The 21,285-nt window shown below is 36.0% G+C and overlaps 1 protein-coding gene across 1 annotated transcript in view; it reads right to left on the reverse strand.

The window, feature by feature from the left end:
- Nucleotides 1–21,285, reverse strand: part of LOC145693120 (putative tricarboxylate transport protein, mitochondrial) — a 137,182-nt gene that overhangs the window by 26,070 nt on the left and 89,827 nt on the right. The window contains exon 3 of the mRNA XM_081768838.1: nucleotides 5,531–5,754. Within this exon, the coding sequence (XP_081624964.1) occupies nucleotides 5,531–5,754 (224 nt within the window). The remainder of the gene's footprint in view (nucleotides 1–5,530; nucleotides 5,755–21,285) is intronic.

The raw sequence follows: 21,285 nt of genomic DNA on the forward strand, positions 1-21,285 counted from the left end.
TCAGTTGCCTTAAGTTGCTGGACAATGAGCATTTTGTGCGGATGGAATTTTTATTCTTTATGCAAAATTTGTCTAATCGATTCACGATTGATTCGTACCTCACTAGCATAACGTCTAGCTGACCGTCCTGGGCTTCTGACTACCGCTTCTCTTACCCTTTCAACATTTTCTGATGTCGTTACACTGCGTCTCGGGCCAGGATGCTTCTAATCCAGTATGTTTCCAGTCGATCTGAAGTTTTTCACACATCTGAGGATTGTGTTACGGCTCGGAACAGCTCCATGTCGACCGACATTAAACCGCGCACGAAACAATCGCTGTGTAGCTGTAATAGACTCACCACTTCTCACGAAACTGTCATAGACAAACAATTGACGTTGCAAGTCCCACTGCTCCATAGTGACTGAGCAGTGACTGAGTAAATGAAATGGCGTCTTGTGTAGAGCAGAACTATCCCCACCACGACCACCTCCCACCACCGCACTCTCAGTATATGCCGTTCAAAACCGTCCGTCTCCCGTGTGTCACCCTGTAGATTCACATAACTTGTTTCTAAGAAGGAAATAACTCCTATTTTATTTTACCAAATTTTTCTATGGTATGTTAAGTGCTTTACTGGTTGTACTACAAATGTTTTGTTTTATAGATATGTAACTTTACACATATTTTTTGAAAGTGATTGTACTCTTTACCTGTTCTCTGCCATTAGCAACTGTATGAATTTATAATACATAACTGGTATACACAAGAATAAAAAAAAAAAAATCAGTTTAACATCCCATAATTATGCCCTTAAGCTAAGGGAGACGATGATTAAGGAAAGTGAATGATGATGGGAGAATTGGTGAAATGAGAAAGTGGGAGGAAGTGGAAGTACCCCGAGAAAACTCACCAACACGATGTTATCCACCATAAGCTTACTTGGCTTGGGATCAAACCAGGAACCCCACATAGAAGAGTGAAGGAAATATATATATTTATAATGTGATGTTTTGCAGGGCGCCTTATATAAACGGCGCACTGTATCCTTCACAAGTTCTATAACAACAGCCACTATATGAATTTATTATATAAAACTGGTATACAGAAGAACAACTAAAACCAATTATCTATGATGAGATGTTTTGCAGGGCACTTTATATAAAGGGCGCACTGTATCCTTTACGGGTTCTTTAGTAATAGCCACTATATGAATTTATTACATAAAAATGTTATACAGAAGAACAACTAAAACCCATTATCTATAATGTGATGTTTCATAGAGCGCTTTATATAAAGGGCGCACTGTTTCCTTCATGGGTTCTTTGGCAACAGCCACTATATGAATTTATTATACAAGACTGGTATATAGAAGAACAACTAAAATCCATTATCTAGAATGTAATGTTTCGCAGGGCAACTTATATACAGGGCACACTGTACTCTTCACGAGTTCTTTACAAATAATAACTGTATGTATAGTTGTACAGAACTGAAGAATAAATAAAACCGTTTATCTTTGATGTAGTTTCACAACGGTGCCTTATGTAAAGTGCACACTGTACCTTTGATGGGTTCTTTACCAATAACAATTGTAGGAATTTACTGTAAAAACTTGCATCTGTATTTATAATATGATGTTTCGGAGGGAGCAGCGGGACAGTTCCGGTGCCTCGGGGGCCAACTTATGCCTAGAAATAGAGTATTATAGAAGGCATCCCACTACACTTATATTAATAATCCCTGGTTATCTGTTTTGCCATCTTCTAATTTGACAGACTTTATTTTTTTTATTTTTTTTATTTTTTTAAAGTTTCATTGTAGAAGACGATAGTCTTTTCCTTCTTATTACAAAAAGAAAAATTAACGAAATGATTTAGTAAAAGTTTTTGTGAATGCTCAAACGTATTTATGTGAAGTCAACAGAATGCCTACTCGTCCGCAAACAACTATGGGTTCGATGTGGGTTTCTGTTGTATAAGCAGCAGGCGTTCGATAATTATTTCTGAATATTTAATCCCATTGAGTTTACAGTAAAAATAATAAGCTGTAGCGAAAATTGTATGAAAATATTATATTGTCATCAGGTTCGCGAACTTGTACGAAAGTTCAGAACTCAAGTTAGAATGGAAGTACGTGAAATTAAAAAAAAAAAAAGAAAGAAAAAGAAAAAAAGAAAAAGAAAAAGTAACATAATAAAAGCAATATGAAAAAATATATAGACCTCCATCAATTTCTGTTTCATTCTCTGTTGAAGGGATCGTTTGTTCTGAAGCGCCTGCTAACGAAACACTTTTACATTAATCGACTCGATGGAAGGTCGAAGTCATCGTATTCAAGTTTTAGGCTAAACTCACAAGGGCAAGGTGAATTCTCCACGAAGATTCGTTGGATAAAGCTAATGGATCTGTATAACATTTTGTAAGACAACCAAACTCGATTAAAAAAGAAAAAAAAATCGCTCTCAAACATTTTCCGCAACTTGAACAGAACACTTCGGAATATTCTGTTCGAATCATGGAAAATTAGGACTTAATTTTGGCTATGAAAACTGCATTAATTGCAATATCATTGCATTTATTCAATATTCTTAATCCAAAGAAATTTCGAAAACTAAAATTTGTAGAGACTAGAGATGCAAAAAAAGCCGGCTTTTTCACATAAAAAGCTGCCTTTTTTGCGAAAAAAACTGAAATTTTGGAAATTTTAGCTTTTTTCATTTATGATTTTTCTATCTAAACAGTTTTGTATTTCTTATATTACAATCTACAGTTAAATAAGATATCATGACCTAAATGCCATATTTCACTCTGGACTTTATCATCATGATGGATGAAACACATGTTTTATGGATTAAAGTAAATGTAAAGTACGTAGTATTTGAGGGTAATTTTAGAAGCCATTTAACTTTATTTTAACTTCTGAGTTATCGACATTTTTTTCTTCTCTAGATCCTTTCATTTTCTGTCATCCATGTTTCATTTCTTAGAGCTTAGTACTCTAGCTTCTAGCACATAAGTTAAACTTGCGTTTTTTAATATATCCGTCACAGCGTACTTCTACATTTCTTTATACTGTAGCTGTGCAGTGATTTAGCAATAATCTTCCGGATGTAACCTTGAATACCATTTCATACAAATAATCAGTAGCTGATTTAGGAAAGTATTTTGGAAGGTGTTTCTCTGATTAATATTGTATTTTTCTGAAAATCCCTAATTTTTATTTGGAAGGAGCTTGAAATTTATGCGTGCAGGCATAACTAATATTTCGTTTCGTTTGTATCTATATTCCGCAATAATTTTCCGGATACAACCTTGAAGACCATTTTATACTGATTGATAATCAGTGGCGGATTTAGAAAAGTATTCTGCGAGATTTTTTTTTTTTTATCAATGTTTAGTTGTTTTCTAAAAATTCCTAATTTTTCTTTGAGGGGAGCTTGAAATTTATCAGTAAAGCCGTAACTAATATTTTGTTTGGTTTAGAAATTCTGTAATTTCGGAGTATAGGCTTCAGTCCGAAAGACACCACACTAACCCCCTTCACAAATCCGTCACTACTGGTAATTAGTAACAACACCGATTTAAAAACAATGAGAAAGGAAGTTGGCCAGGACTCCCAGCACACGCAACATCTCTACATTCACAGATGGAATTTCGAAAAATTTTTGTCTGAATGGTCGGATGCGTTATTGAATCCCGGACTTTGCGATAGAAGAGCAAAATCTGACCACTCACTCATATTTGTTGTGCAGTTGTGCTTGATGTAACTTAAATATATTCCGTTTCTTTTCTATCTTTGCCTCCATTTTTCAAGATGGCGAAGCGAACGGTGGTACCTCAAGGTCACGAACTTGGTAAGTTTACAATCCTACCAGAATTCAAAATTACTCAGCCTTTTGCACCCAAAATGTACCTAATGACTGGACTAAAATACTAGTTGCAAACTTCGTGTTTTCTGCTCTGTCATTGTTAATGTCTTGGAGGAGGTGCATTAATAAAATTAGGTGATTTTTGAGCGTCCCATTCAACGTTAATTTTTTTCAGTCTTTTAAAGTAATATGTAGTATTGTAATAAAACAATGATTTTTCTTCATTCTTACTCTAGTACGAATTTTTATGAAAGTCCCAGAAGTTAGACATAATAAACTCATAGGCTACACATATTGATGATGAAATGATGTACGTAATGAACAAAAAGACAGTACATAATGTTAGTTTTGAGAAGACTACATTGTCGAAACTTACATTTGTGCTGTGTGTTTGTGTTCAGTAAATATATTATTGCCGTGCCGGTATTTGTTTGAACTCACACACACACTGCAATAAATAATGTATATCATGTAACAGTTTTTTCCTTCTATTTTTTATATTTTGTAATTCAGAATATAAATATTGCCTACAATGTATATGAAAGTTAAAACTTAACTAAAATTTCAAGAATGTACAGAACCACTCAAAACGAAGCTCCTGATGTGAAGCGTATCATATAATTGTAAATATGTATCTCGTGTTTTATTTTAATTTTATTTTGTTTCAAAATAGGGTGATATATATTTTGAAATACTATATACAATTTTGCTAGTTATTTGTATATATATATATATATATATATATATATATATATATATATATATATATATATATATATATATATATATATATATAAAATTAAAAAAGTAATTATTTTCGTATATAAATGGTTAAAAAATTCTTATTATTTAGTATATCGATTCGTTTATCTTTTGGGGCTCATAATGTAAATATGTTAAGAATTAAAATTGTTTGAAATATCCTTTCGAAATTCATGGTTCATTTTCGACATTTTATATTATTATCTGCATCAATCACTAATTAAATGAGTTATTGTGTTGTAGAGAAGCGAAACAAAGTCTGTTTTATCAATTTAAAGAATAATTTTGAGAAAAAGCCCAAAATTTCCCAAGCAGAAAAACCGATTTTTTTCCACAAAAGCCGTTTTTTCTTTTTTTTTCCAAAATCTTGCATCTCTAGTAGAGACGTTTTAAACATTCCATAATGAAGCACTTCTAGCTGTTGCTACTCACAGCAATTTTCATTAATATCCGTCTGACGGTTAATTAACTTAAAATGTATGTAGACTAAATTTGGAAAACAAACTGATGATTTATTATCAGAGTCTCAAATTACTCTATTCAACATAATTTTTGCAAAATCGTATTCTACTGGATAAAAAAAAAAAGAAAAAAGAAAAAAAAAGAGGGAAACAAAATTTGTTTTTCATCAAGAATATTAGATGAATGCAATGGTATTGTAGTTAGTACAGTATCGACAGTTAAATTCGAACGGAATATTGCTATGTATTGTCACATCTGTGGAAAATGTTTGGAAGTGATTTTCTCTAAAGCCTAATGGAAATTAATTTTTCTTTTTATAAATGTTATACAGCTCCATTACCTCCACTGAATGCACTAATTAGTTCGACTCACTTTCAAGGCGAACTCCTTATTGCCCTTGTCAGCACTACTATGACTTAAAATGTATCTTTCCTCACAGCAATATTTACAGCTTACCTTCTTGTCTGATTATTTCACCTACACCATGCACGAAACCTTTAAATCTAGGGTTGGGTGATCTTTGGTCATTGATAAATTTAACTTTGATCGTCTCCATAGGAGTTACAGCAAGCACTGCTTCACAACATCCTGCTCCAAGACCACATAAAAGTCTATTAGAAGGACTCAAATTCCCAGACTTGTCGACACTTCTCCTCTTGAATTCTTCAAAAGCTCCAAACCTAAAGTTTTAAAATATAAATTATGGTTCATCAGCTTTAAGTCGCTACTTTTACTTTAATTATTATTTGTGATATTTTTCCATTTCGACAAGACACAATTAATTGTATATGTTGAATTACTTACATACTTCTAATATTTACTGGTGTGCATTTAGCACATGACCATCTATATTTAAAATATAATAATGTGTTATATCAGAAATGCACATTTCAAGACTCAACATTTTATGATTTCTTCTGAATAAAGTTAAGCTATGATTGTTAACAACATTAAATCCAATAACATTAAAAAAATATATATATTATGCGAGTGCCCAATTAGGAATTCTAGGAACAAATACTGACTTGTGAAAAGATGAACAATATCGAGAGTTCATTCTGCGAACGAATATTAGTCAATACTACAATGCACGCTTTTCTGAAAGACTATCAAACCTCAGCACTAATAAGGAAAACGGTAATCTATTCGTGAGTATATCAGGAAAAACTCCACAGCTTATATATAATTTGGTTACATAAAGCTAGCATCTCTTGGTATAACTATTTTAAATAAAAATAAGTAAACACTCAGACACACACACACACACACACGATCTATATATATAAAAGGAAATCCAGTGGCGAAGCGTACTATGAGGCTCTGAGGTCGGGCCTACCCTGTTTTCTATCGTATATTTTCTTTATCTTTGGTTTCTAATAAAATCAAATCAATACTTCAACATTTCGGATTTTTCGGTAACAAAATAGTAGGTTGGAAACACTTCTGAGCCACACTAGCTCGCTAGACAGGCTTACGGGCTATGCTGCTCAGAGTGCGAAGCTATTATCGCTGGAGATTGCACGGATTGTTAGGAAGGTGCAAAAGCTCGCCTCTGGGAGTTTAGTTTTAGCGTTGAAAGCATCTTTCAATTCTAATCTATTATATAAAAGAGAACGCACAAATCCTTTGTTCCCTCATCACGCTAATACGGCTGAACCAATTTCTTTTATTTTTGGGGGGTTATTAGGATTTGGACACTAGATGGTTTTTATCATATCACTTTAATTTTTAATTACCAGTGTCTTGAGATAATTGACCATTCAAGTGTCCATAACGTACAAATCCTTTGTTAGTTCATCATAGGTAAAAATAAACGTATTTATATGCAACCCGCATGACCGTGTCACTCGGCGGGTTAACATAAATGACAGGCGATATAATGTTAACATTTACTGCAATCTACTATGGTTTTTATCATATCACTTGAAAGCGAAAACTTCCGGGATGACCGCAGCGAAGCGGGGCGGGTTAACATAAATGACAGGCGATATAATGTTAAGATTTACTGCAATCTTCTATGGTTTTTATCATATCACTTGAAAGCGAAAAAGTAAAAATTATCTAAGTAACAAAGTTTATTGCGTTCCGGGGTGACCGCAGCGAAGCGGGGTGAACGCTGCTAGTCTATTATATAAAAGAGAACGCACAAATCCTTTGTTCCCTCATCACGCTAATACGGCTGAACCAATTTCTTTTATTTTTGGGGGGTTATTAGGATTTGGACCCTAGATGGTTTTTATCATATCACTTTAATTTTTAATTACCAGTGTCTTGAGATAATTGACCATTCAAGTGTCCATAACGTACAAATCCTTTGTTAGTTCATCATAGGTAAAAATAAACGTATTTATATGCAACCCGCATGACCGTGTCACTCGGCGGGTTAACATAAATGACAGGGGATATAATGTTAACATTTACTGCAATCTACTATGGTTTTTATCATATCACTTGAAAGCGAAAACTTCTGGGATGACCGCAGCGAAGCGGGGCGGGTTAACATAAATGACAGGCGATATAATGTTAAGATTTACTGCAATCTTCTATGGTTTTTATCATATCACTTGAAAGCGAAAAAGTAAAAATTATCTAAGTAACAAAGTTTATTGCGTTCCGGGGTGACCGCAGCGAAGCGGGGTGAACGCTGCTAGTATGTTATAAAATCATTTCTTTAATATGGAGTAAGAAGTTTCTGTGTACAATTATGTGTTTCTATTAGTGAAAATTTGTTTAATTTAGGTATATATTCTCAGGAATTATTCAGAGTAGCGGTTTTTTTCTACATGGGGCCTGAACCATAATAGCTTGTAGAATATGTCTGATACATTAAACATATATATAAATTTACCAAACGCTGTCGTACAAGGATAAAATAGTAATATTTCTGTGTAATTTTAGTTGAGTTTTCCATTTCATAGAATCAGTGGGGTATTTACGATTTTTGTTTCTGGGGACTGCTTGTTTCTGGAGGGGCTTTGCTAATTTTATTCCTGGAAATGTGAAAATTCTGCAATATATATAAAACAATAAAATGTAGATAAAATTTTGGTGAGTGTTTAAGCCCGGAAGCCACCCCTTAAATATGGCACTGCATAGAATACAATATTAAATATCTTGCGTTGATTCAAACAAAGTTCCTTCTGAGTATTAACATTTCTAGCGAAGTCATTATCACGTGATGCATTAATTAAATGCAGTATTTTACTGACTTTAATGTGGGAGATGGAAGTAACAAACGCTTATTCAAGAAATTTGAGATTTAACTGTAAGAATGTACTTACTTTTTCTCTCTCTCTTTTCTCTCCCTTTTCTCTCTCTCTTTTCAAATATGCAGGAAATGAAAACAGCAAGTGAGGAGGAAATTCCCCTGATCCCGGTTGCAAATCCGAGACAGAAGAATATTTGTACTTCAAAATATTTGTAGTGGAGCTAAATGGTGATATTCCATTCATACATATTGCGTGTTTTCCTCCCTGTAAATACTTGTTGAATAATAATAATAATAATAGAATACTTTTCGTCTACTTTTGCTTTATAAATATTCATTCTTTCTTGTTAAATTAAACAACAGAAAAGACTATTATATATACATGCACATAAATTTAATTCTAAACAGTGTTAAAAATACAGCTGAAAAAGTTCTTTAAAATAAATAGATTTGATAATTTCTTTTGTTTACCTCAATAAGGAAAATATAATTCTGACTATAATTTTCAACATTTTACGATACATTAAATGTTATTTGTGTTATTAATTTGTCGGGCCTATCCTATTTATGAGATTACGCTTCGCCACTGCTGGAATCATATCGTCGCATGAGAACCAGACGAACGTAACTCCAAAAATGCGGTTTTCGTTTTCTTCATGTTTGGATATAATTTTGAAAGCTCCACTTGGTGTAAATGGAACGTAACGCCATCTATTCTTCTTGTCGATCATCTGTTGTAATGTAGCTCAATTAGCATCTTATTAAAAACACATATTTCTAATTGTTACTAATTTTTATGTCACATCAATTATCAGAAATCAGCAAATGAGATTACTTGTAGTATTTTATATATCTACAAAAACGTTGTAGCACAATGTTGTGAGCATAATGTTGTGAGCACAATGGTAATCATAAAAAATAGACATCTGAAACCAACTACTGTTCTGTCAAAGAAGACTAATGTACCATCTTACTCAAGGTTCCATAATTAGGTTGACCATTTTTTTTTTTTTTTTTAATTTTGAATGTTGTTATTATTCACTCTACAACACCAAATGGAAAATAAAATACCATGCTACGAGAAGAGAAAAAACTACATAGCGACTACTGTAAAGAAATTACATAATACTAGCTGCTTAATTCTTATTGACGTAAGAGCAATAGTGAACCAATGACGCTTAAGTTGGATTTCCCGCCCATTTTTCATAGACTATTACTGCAATGTAAATGTGCATAAGATTAAGTTTACACCAGGAATGCAAATAACCACTCGCCCGAGGCGAGTAGTTCATGGGTGCGGGCGAGTATTTTATATCATACGGAAGGTAATTAAATGATTTGCATTGTGGACTGTGGGCTACTAGGTCTTTCCTTGGGCTAGTAAAATTTTTTGCTTATTTGGATCCGTGGTTTACACATAAGGATCATTAAAAATAGATAAACACCGGAAATCTGAATGTGATAGTGCAATTGTACATGTTATTTTAGAAAGGAACCAAAATTACTCACAAAACTTTTGGAATTAAAAATAAAACTACAGTGGACCATAGGGTCACAAACTTAATCCTTCCGCAAAGTTGTTTGCGAACTGAAATTATTTATCCCCTTGAAACTAATCTTTTCTAGAAATAGAAGGAGTGGTTTGCTTTTTAAAACGTTTTTAGGTATTTTACTGTAATGAAGAATATAGAATGAAATTTAAGTTATTTTTAATTAGTCATATCAGGGACTAAATTAACACAAAAAGTGTATAGATAGATAGATATAGATATAATACAAGGTGGACAATTTATGTTGATCATACGCAATAACGGGAGAAATCAAGAGAGGGATAAAAGCGAAACTTTGTAAGCAGCAACTATAAGGAGGGGGTACAGTGTTGCCAACCAAATATAAAGTTCTGTTTTTTTCGAATGGCACTACGTCAGATTATTACATATTTCAAATCAACATGTTAAACGGAAACTTAAAACACCACATTTATTATTCAGTGTTGCACACTAAGGATGTTATAGTATCACAAACACCCAAAGTTTGGAGGACAATGCACATCAGAAGTACCTTAGCGTTGGATACTATGGTCATGGTCAGGGACGGACCAAGGCAAACATTTCACCCGGGCAAAGTGACTTCTTGGCGTCCCTAGTCCTAGACTATATTTTATATTTTATTATAGTGATATTCATATTTTAAACCCATTTTTCTAAAAGAAAAGTTAATACTCAAATACATAATATAGGTGTGTATATATAGTACTGAAAAATATACATATGTATCAATTCTATTGTTTTTATTATTATTATTAATGTTCCGATGTGTATAAACTAAAACAATATCGAACAGCATTTATTGAATACTACAAATGGTGACATGATTACTGCTATATTGTAAATTGTTTTGTTATATCAATAACATCAGGAGTCATTCTACCGTATGTCTGACTATGTCCCAATCTATTCTAATAAAATGAAATACTAATAAATAAGAATACATTTTACATATGTTGAACGTGTTTTACGCACAGCAAGATAAATAACCCTTTTTATGTAGGTCTTAGTAGTTGAGTCCATAGCATTCATAAAACATATCTCATGAATTTGTACAAAAGTTGAACACTCTTACAAGACTAAAGCTAAATAATAAGATTTATCAAGTATTAGAAATCCTCAAACTTCCATAAGTTTCGTAAGTAAACCATATCAAAGTCAATTTAGGGAACTTCATGAAAAAGCGTTCCCTTCATATCTTTTTCTTCCAAAAGCGATTCATATCTTTTTCTCCCATAAGAATAATACCTTAAAATGAAAATTTAGAATAATTTGAATTAGTCCTAAATGCGACAGGAACTGTTATCTGTCCTATAAGCGACCGATTCACTTAACATTGAGATGATGGAAGATGATATGGTTCCCTCTCGTGAAATATGTTTGCCTCTGGTGTTATTAGCGTCCGAACAACCTCGCTATGAAAAATGTACGTGCCAGTGATACTGTTTGTCTTTACTGTAAGTGCAAATAAAACTTATTTTAATTTTGAGTTAGATTTGATGTAAAATATAACAAATAACTTAACAAGATAATAGGGATATTTCCATGAAAAGTATATTCCTATGTAATTAATTATTTAAAATCCAATTGTAATATCCACTTTCTTCAAAAGCACTACTTTCTGTACTTATTTTAATTCAAATCTTATTACTCACTAAGCAAAGCATTATATTTTATTTTGGAAAACTTAAACGTTTAACAGTTTCGCCAACTAACCACATTTAACACTTCCTAAGACTCGATGAATAAAATGAGAAAAAAATTTCAATAATAAAAGACAGCTTTTGAGATCCTTTACATCTGATTGGCTATTCCCAACCAATCCCACCAATCACAATGCAGTACATTCTAAACAAACCAGAAGGTAAACAAACCATTTAAATTACCTTCCTCCCTTGTTGTAAGCCACCAAAACTTACACTAGTTGCTTAATTCGCCTTCCCCTTGTTTTGACTTAGGCCTATACATAAAAGCTTGTCGTATAGCAATCTCATATAATCTCTTATGGCTAGATGAACTGTTAAGTCCTGCGAGAGATTTGCAAGTTGTGTAATAATTTCTTCGGATACACAATATTTTTGGAATGACACTTATAGGAACGAAAATTTTTCCTAGAACACTTTGTTAGGTTCTAAATCACACTAGCGTAAAAAAGTTAAAGAAGAAGGAACCTTATCTCCTTCCATTATCTTAGTATGAACGAATCGGTGACTCATAGACCAGTTAACATATCGAATCGGTCGCTCATAGGATAGCTAACAGTTCCTATCGCACCTGACTGTCGTAAGTAGGGCGACACCAATAATTTATACAAATTGTTCTCCTAATTTTGCGACCTTTGGCCTCAGGCGTGATAATTAATAGCATAACAAAACTTAAGAAAAACTATATAAAAAGTTTAGTTCCACTGTTACTGAGAATTAGCAACAAATTAAACAATTTTAAATACATTTGTTTTCAGCACCTCACAACAATTACAATATAACCTCCCGAGCTTTTTTGTCTGCAAAATCTCTGACAATGACATCTATGTCAATGTCTTGAAGAATGTCGAACTCAATCGACATCATGTTCCCCCTTCATTACCTCTTTAAAATAGTAACTTATATAAAATCCAATAGCATTCATTGCCTGAGAAAAAATCTTAAAGAACATGGCCAGCTAAACAATACTAATTCCCCCTCCACTCTTTCTTCTACATGCCATGTCTCCATTTGTCCATACAGCCCCCCTAGTAATATGAAACTTTCTTCTTCCATGCTGGAATGGAAAAAGATGATGTAATTGAGCTACTTTACAAGAATATAAACCAAAAAAGTCAGTAGAAAACACGTTATAAAATTTACTTTTTGATGCTTGTTTTGGCGCCCCGGGCAGTTGCCCGGCCCTTGCTCCGCCTCGGGTCATGGTATGACTTGTTTTGAATGAATAGCAATGAAGTTACAAGGGCTTGAAAATTTAATTCTTTTCGAAAGGTTTTATTTCGAATACATGCTTAGGTAAGTATTATATCTAATTACTTGTGTGGTTAGCAATTGGCAAACAAATCATTTTGCTGTTTGCTGCACTTGGAGATATACCAAAACGTCTCGGAGATACACTAAACATTGATAAAGTTCGCAACACTGCCGGAAATGGCGTATTTCTGGAAAATATTTAAAATTATTGTTGTTTTCCCTCTCTGTTATAGCATTGCAGGAATAACTTTTAGTAGCTATAATTGCAAGTTCTCACTATTACATGATTTAAGCACTGTTGCAAACTTCACCAATGATTTTCATATGTGCCAAACTATGATCGTATCTCACAAGTGCATTGAAATGGACAATTTTCTCCTCAGGTGGACTCTATGGGCAGGCGACCAGGAAGTGGATCATCCTCCACGGACATTCTTCCAACTAGGAAACGTACAAACCACTGGAAAGTCATTGCGCAACTTATTGACGCATCATCGAATGCCAATTTCATATATTTCTGCAGCCATTTTTTCAAGTGTAAAACAAATTTACTAAAGATTCGCTGTTTCTTTCGACATTTATTTCACAATCCGACAAGAATCACACGACACACCACACACCATGACGTCTCATTTAACTCTGCCTGGACTTATGTGAGCTATAATGTTGTGAAGTCATCCTGAGATGTTGCCATAGTACAGTACCTGCGGTGAGAAGTCTGAGCTACAATTAATGTTTTTTGAGAAAGAAATAATGTACGATTAGGGCCGCCCTTAAGCCGATTGGACAGATTGCTCCCAATCGGGCCCCGCGCTAGTGCCGTCTACTCTACTCTCCAGTGCCGTTTTAACAGTATATAAGGCCTTAGCGCAAACAAGTGTGTTGTTCCTATGACTAAATTTTGCTCCTAATAGGCCTATATGCCATTCTGCTCGCGGGGCCTCCAATGCATGCGGAGCTCCCGGCTAAGTGGCTACGGTACCCTTAAGATGGCTCTGCTACTCTCGTTGTCAAGTACACACTATACAGGTACACTCATGTCCAAAATTATTGTCGCATGTCTATAAATACATTATTGTAGAAATATAATTTGATAACGAATTCGCCCGGTATTTCTTGCAATGTCAGTGTGTATAATCAGCAAAGACATGTATGTGGAAAATTTCATGTCAAAAGAGCAATAAATAAGGACAATAAAACGAAAATAAAATGTTCTTGTCCATTTAGCAACATTTTGTTTTACTCATTCTAATTTTCGAATTTATAATTCTTTTCATATGAAATTTACTACAAATATACATTTTCCAATTATACACATAGTATCAGTATTAAAAGTACCCTGCAAAATCATTATCAAATTATATTCTAACAAGAAGACAGTTATAGATATGCGACAATCATTTTGGACATGAGTGCACATCCATGGACTCCACAAAGAAGGGTATGGTCTCTCCTTAACCAGTAAATGAATAGTTTGTATTAAGTTTCCGGGCATAGGCAAATTTTCTGAATTTAATGCTGCAGTAGATTCTTTATTTTAATTTAATTTTATTTATTTATTTATTTTACGTTTACAACTTCTGTTGTAAAAATAGATATTATGTCCAGATAGTATTCTGCACATTCCCAACACTCCTAACATTCACCTAACACATCCCTAAAATGAATTAATTTGCTCATTCTTTCTTTTCCAAGTATGTCTTTAGTAACGGGTAACTTTTCATAAGAAATTATACGCAGGTGTTATGTTTGATTCCGTCATATTAACACAGTGCAAGTAGGGCCTTATTTTAACCTTAAATTGCAAAATAACTTTTGAAACTCAATTCGTGTGAGGCCCAATTGACAAAGAAACTTTGGTATTTACAGTTATTGTGACGCATTTAAGACATCATTCTCTTATCCACAATATAAGAATTGTTGGTAGCTTTTGCTGAATTTTTAAAACTTGTCTTAAAGCATAATTATTGTTGTATGCATGGCCGCCCGCAGGTGGGACAAGGGGGTCAGTTACATCACCTATATTTTCGAAAAGCGTGTAATTCTTCAAAATACATGTCAAAACTTGTTAGATTGGCTTGCTGATATGCTGTTGTATTTAACAGATTAGTATGAAATTCTATAATACTATATATATTTACTATATTTAATAGTACGTATGCACAATAGCGTAGCCAGGATTTCATTTCGGAGTGGGTCCGGGGAGCCTCCGTTTGACAGTTTTCGGCAATGGGGAAACTGAAACGCAAATTTAGGTTTCTTTTAACAACTTTAAAATTTTCGGGGGTGCGGGGGAACCCAGTGTTTGGTAATATTTGGTAATATGGGGACTGAAAACGCAAGTTTAGGTTTTATTTTAACAACTTTTCAAAATTTCAGGGGGTCACTAAAACAAGTAGTATTATGACTAGACATCGGATTTTCAGCCAAAAACCTATTTTTCCCTTAGCTAAGCGGTTAGCGTACGCGCCTTTGGCGTGGGAGACCCGGGTTCGATTCCCGGCGGGAGCTCATGTGGTTCGGATTCCTCCACGTTAATCAGTAGTTCCACGTCTCATATAGCCTCGCTGCTGAAAGGGACGCTAAACTAAAATCAACTCAATTTTTTCCCTTAGCTCAGAATGAAAAATAAAGTCGTATATGAAGGGTTTATGACAAATTAAAGCACTAGCACCAGATTCTTATTTGCCTAAAAATGCTTAATTGAACGTTAGATCCTATTTTTGCCTATTTTGCACAAAGTAAACATGTGAGTGTCACCACAGAAGGTAAGGTGGGAAAGATGGTATAGTCTATGGGCCAATATAGATAACGTGAGTATAATTTGGGGGTACCAATTTCCTTCAAACCACAATTGTATTAGTACCTGAGGACCGCGAAAAACTATGATGGCCGTCTCGGACAGAGATGTTCACCCTCGCGAGGGTGGCCCTCTCGAGGGCATCCTCACCCTCAAGTTCCCTCGCCCACAGTGACGCGAGGGCGAGGGAGCGCGAGGGCGAGGACAAGTTTTGGCCGCGAGGGTGCGCGAGAGCGAGGACAAGTTTTGGCCGCGAGGGTGCGCGAGGGCGAGGACAAGTTTCGGCAGCGAGGGCGAAGGTGCGCGAGGGCGAGGACAAGCTTCGATGGCGAGGGTGAGGGTGCGCGAGGGCGAGGAAAAGCTTCGACGAAGAGGGCGAGGGTGCGCGAGGGCGAGGACAAGTTTCGGCAGCGAGGGCGATGGTGCGCGAGGGCGAGGACAAGTTTCGATGGCGAGGGTGAGGGTGCGCGAGGGCGAGGAAAAGCTTCGACGAAGAGGGCGAGGGTGAACGAGGGTGAGGGCCAAGTGTTACTGCGGGAACGAGGGACTCGGGATTTTCCCGTTTCCTCACGTTTTCTCATTCCACCTATTCTTTCATCATCATTCACTTGCAACTCCATCAGTCTCCTTTAGCCATCGATGGCATAATCGTTGGATATTAAACTAAAGATTTATTTTTTTTTATTTTTTTTATTTTTTTTTAAGATTGGTATCTTTGAAAGCGTTTTTAATATAGTGTAAGAATATGCAGCGCACAGTCTTGAAAAGGGAGACTATTTTGGGCGTCCAGTAGGCTTCTTTCTGTGATCTGTTACCCTTCATTATCGACGTTTTTATTATTTTTTTTTCGTTAAATAGGATATTTAAATAGAATGATTTGGTTCTTCTGTATATAGCAAGTTTTAAAGCTGCCTGACAACTGATATTTAGTCAGCAAAGCATACGAAAACTTAGAAATAAAGAAGCAAAACTACCTGAAGTATTCGGCTATGGTTCATCTAATCATGGGCGTCGTAACGAGGGGCTTGGGTGGTCGCGTTCCTCCCAGATTTTCGTCACACGTATGTAAGCAAACTAAGAAAATAAAAGCATATATTCAGGGGTGTAGTCGAGAGTATACGAAGGTGTATTGCTCAATCTTAGTCATTTGCGCATACTTTCTGCTTCAAGGCGTGTAGTACTATATTCAAAACTAGCATATATAACCTGTGAAATTTTTAAGACTAGCGTATACTCTGTGAAAATTTTAAGACTATGGTGTACGCCGTGTGAAATTTTAGGACTTGAGCAGGAAGTTTTTGATAGTCTATTATTGCAACACAGCTCCTGTCCGCTGCAGCCCCTAGTTATTCGCTTCTACTTTCTAAACATTTTCTATATATTTTACATCCCTGGAGTTGGTGGCCCTGCATCGTGGAGGTTGTGGGGACATTATCTAAGCCTTTGTTCAAGTGACCTTACATTTGGACCTGTCAAGTGACCTTACATTTACATAGATTACTATTGAGATAAGTCGGTAAAATTGCATTCAGGTTTACACCTATAATTTCATGATTCTTAGTGTTCATCCTCCCGAAGGGGAACTTTCGAAGATGTCCTCAATTCTAACTATAGAGAAACGTTCTCACACAACAGAATAAACATAATTTTAAACCGTTCATTATCTATATTTAGAAAAAAATAGCACTCTACTAACGTAATTTGCTGTTTTGGAAAATATAAGTTTTACTTATGAATATCTGGGAATCAGTCGATCTGTCTGTATTCTGACGTATTAGAGTTAATGTCCCTTTATAATTCATCACCGATGCCGATGCTAAATGGTACGTGAATCTATAGTTTATGGTAGGATCCGAACCACCATAATGCGTTCAAACTTCACTCAAGGGAATCGAACCTGAGACTTGCTGCAAAGCAGACATGCTTGCTAGACACTATACTAACTTCCTTTGTATATTTCAATATCATTAACTTTCAGTAATCACCGGTAATCGACCTATAACCAGAGTCGAAGTCTAGGAGGGAGTTATTGGAAATGTTTAATTATCCTAATTTTTATGTAAATATTTCACTTTAGAATATTAGCGTTTAAATACTCCTCTCCCCCATACAACCATTACACACGCTAATACTATGTAACAAGCAGTAACGACTACATATTATCAGGTGCAACATTTAATCAATCAACATATAACATATAAAGCTTATAAAATTTTAATTAGTCAGCTGGATTACATCTTACGAAAAAAGTTGAATAATTTCCACCTTATATGTTAGTTGTTTGACGTAACGTAAGCATGAAGGTAAGCTTAGATCTTTGTTCGAAATTCACTTTGAAATGATATTCGTAAAGAATCTTCAGTGGGTTGAATCTCTTTCGTTCCAGGTTGGCTACAAGACTGCGATAATCGTAGGACGTAAAAATGAAGATTTTATTCCCCAGTCAGAATTTTTAAACTATCCTATCTCTTGAAGCCAATAATTGTCTGTTTTGCATTATTACTTTTCAACCACAGAGCAAAATAATTCAGTCACTCTACTCCTGTTTTAATGATGTATGGCAGCGTGTAACAAATTGTTGCGAGGTCCTGGGCAAGAAAAGTTTGTGATCGCCCTTTAAGTTTTTAATTGCTAATTATAATAAAATTTCTGGAAATCAATTAATCTACATATTTAATTATTTGTGCTAAAGAAAATAAAGGTTTGTTCTCTTACTTTCCCGTTCCACCATTTCTTTCATCATCATTCACTTGCAATTTCATCCATCTCCTTTAGCAGTTACATAACTCTGGGGCACTAAACTAAAGATTTCATCTTTTCTTTCATTACTACAATCTTAAAGTTTACACGTATTAAAGTTTGCACATTATTAATTGTTGAATTGGTGGATTTATAAAAGTCAGTGCTAAATCATTTTAGGCTCGATAATCTTTCCAAGGCCCCTGGAGGCGCTAAGCTCTGAGCGTGCCATTTAGGGAGGAACGGTGGCTCAGCGATAGAGAAATTACCTTTGTTCGAAGGGTCGCATGTTCGATTCCCGTCCAAGTAAGTTCGTGGTGGAGGACATCGTGTTCAGGGGTTTTCTGGGGATTCTCCAGTTTCCTACCACATTCTCATTCAACTATTTCTTTCATCATTCACTTCTGTCTCCTTTAGCATTTAGCTTGCATAATCGTGGGATCTTCAACTAAAGAGTTCATTTTTCATTTGCCTTTACGTATTTGTAGTGTAAGGAATCCTTGAGACAACGTTTGAAAGATATCATTTCATAATTGTGGGAATTACTGAAAATAAACTTTCCAACAATGATAGCTGCCAAAAATGAACCAAGACCAAAGTGATGAAGTGCACAAATTGGCCCCTAGGGTAGTTTCTTAAGACAAAGTTTCATATTTATGGCAATTATTGAAAAAAAAATAAAAATTTTAACATTGTTAAGGTAGGACAAATGTATCTCTCTTAGTGGTGAATATTAACAATATTTGAGCATCGAAATTAACCTTACAAGCACATTGACGTATTTCAGTTTATATTTTAAAATACCAATTAACTTAGATTCACATTCAAATCAATGAAGTCATTCATGTTATAGGTTAGAGTGGGTATATATTTCCGAGTGATAATTCAACAATAGTGTTCTGAAGTATTTTATTTGTTTGCTGACGGAGTTTCAAAATTAAGCTCTTTAGATCTTTCCCTTTGAATTTGTTCAAATTCCTCAGTTACGCTACATACATCAGGGATGGCCAACGTTTTAACTGTCAAATTCTGAAAGATAGTCCGCGGCAGTCACTCTACCGCCACTCATCAAACCTTGATTTCACCCTCACCCTCATGAGAGCCGCCCTTGTGTGGCTGAATACTTATGCTTGCATCGTAGTTCAAGGAACATTTTGAAGTAAAGGCATTGGATACTGTTGATAAATGATGTAAACGTCACTATCGACCGAGATCTCCACTGTAACAGTTGTTCCATTTTAGGTGTTCCACAGTAAGTTATACGATGATATGTTTAGTTTCCTTTCTTTAGAACGTATGTTAAGCAAGGGCGGATCCAGGACGGACTTCTGGTGGGGGTGGTGAGTTGTAATACTGCTACTTAGAGCTACTTTTAAGAGCTCCAAACTCTGGGATGCGTTTTATTTGTATATATAAAATAAAGAAGTTTCCTCTTCTTGGGGGGGAGCGATCACCCCGATCGCCCCCCCTGGATCCGCCACTGACGATAAGGAAATAATTCAACAAATAGGTTGAATAATTGATGCTGTGATCCTCACGAAGGAGGCCCTCTCGAGGCCTCCTCACCCTCAATTACCCTCGCCCTCAATGATATGAGGGCGAGGGTCCGCGAGAGCGAGGAAAAGTTTTGAGCACGAAGGCGAGGGCGAGCGAGGATAATGGACAACTCCTATCGCGAGGGCGAGGGTGCGCGAGGGCGAGGACAAGCTTCGATGGCGAGGGTGAGGGTGAGGGTGCGCGAGGGCGAGGAAAAGCTTCGACGAAAAGGGCGAGGGTGTGCGAGGGCGAGGAGAAGCTTCGACAGCGAGGGTGAGGGTGTGCGAGGGCGAGAAGAAGCTTCGACAGCGAGGGTGAGGGTGCGCGAGGGCGAGGACAAACTTCGATGGCGAGGGTGAGGGTGCGCGAGGGCGAGGAAAAGCTTCAATGGCGAGGGTGAGGGTGCGCGAGGGCGAGGACAAGTTTTGGCCGCGAGGGCGAGGACAAGCTTCGATGGCGAGGGCGAGGGTGCGCGAGGGCGAGGAGAAGTTTCGACAGCGAGGGTGAGGGCGCGCGAGGGCGATGGACAATTCCATTCGCGAGGGCGAGGGTGAACGAGGGCGAGGGTCAACTGCTACTGCGAGGGCGAGGGTGAGTGAGGTCGAAGTAAAATGAACATCTATGGTCTCGGATGGCCAAGAAGGCGTCTAATCAAAAATGGCGGCCGAGTCGATTTATAGAACTGGTAATATCTCGGCCCCTAATCATTGAATATAAACTTATTGTACCCCAACAATCTTGATGAGAAGAAATTGCTTCTTGCCTGTACAGATGCTGCATCATACATGGTTGCTGTATTGAAGTTGCTGAAGGTGTTCTATCCCTCCCTTGTGCATGACAGGTCTCGCCCATGATTTAAATCGTGTTGCCCAGCAATGAGAGAAGAATGTTCAAAGATCAACAAAATGATCTCTACTGTACAGAAAGTTTTTCTTAAGGCTCCATCAAGAGTATGATCCTTTAAAGAAAATCTTCCAGGTACCTCTCTGTCACCTCAACTAGTGCTTACACGATGGGGTACCTAGTTGAAAGCAGTTGAGTAGTACAGTGAGTATTTTTCTGCAGTAAAGGAAGTCGTTGAAAATTTAGTGGAAGATTCTTATAGCATTACTGCTGCCAAAGAGTTAATGAATGATTCTTCTATTCCTACTGATTTGGCATACATCCGATCGCATCACACATTTTTGTTCGGGTTACTGCACAATTAGAGGGTTCGGGAATACCACTTTCTAAAAATATTAAGCTTATTCAGGAAGTGAAGCAAAAAATTGTGGAAGTGCCCGGTGAAGTTGGAGATTAAGTGAAGATAAAACTTGAAATTGTATTGGGAAAAACCTTGGGACTGAAGAATCTATGTGCAGTAGCAGATATTTTGGCTGAGAAACAATGTGAATGCAAATGTGAAATACCAATCGAACATGTAC

This window comes from Thermobia domestica, chromosome 8 (genome assembly GCF_964235325.1).
Source record: "Thermobia domestica chromosome 8, izTheDome1.hap1.1, whole genome shotgun sequence".
In the NCBI taxonomy this organism is placed as follows: Eukaryota; Metazoa; Arthropoda; class Insecta; order Zygentoma; family Lepismatidae; genus Thermobia; species Thermobia domestica.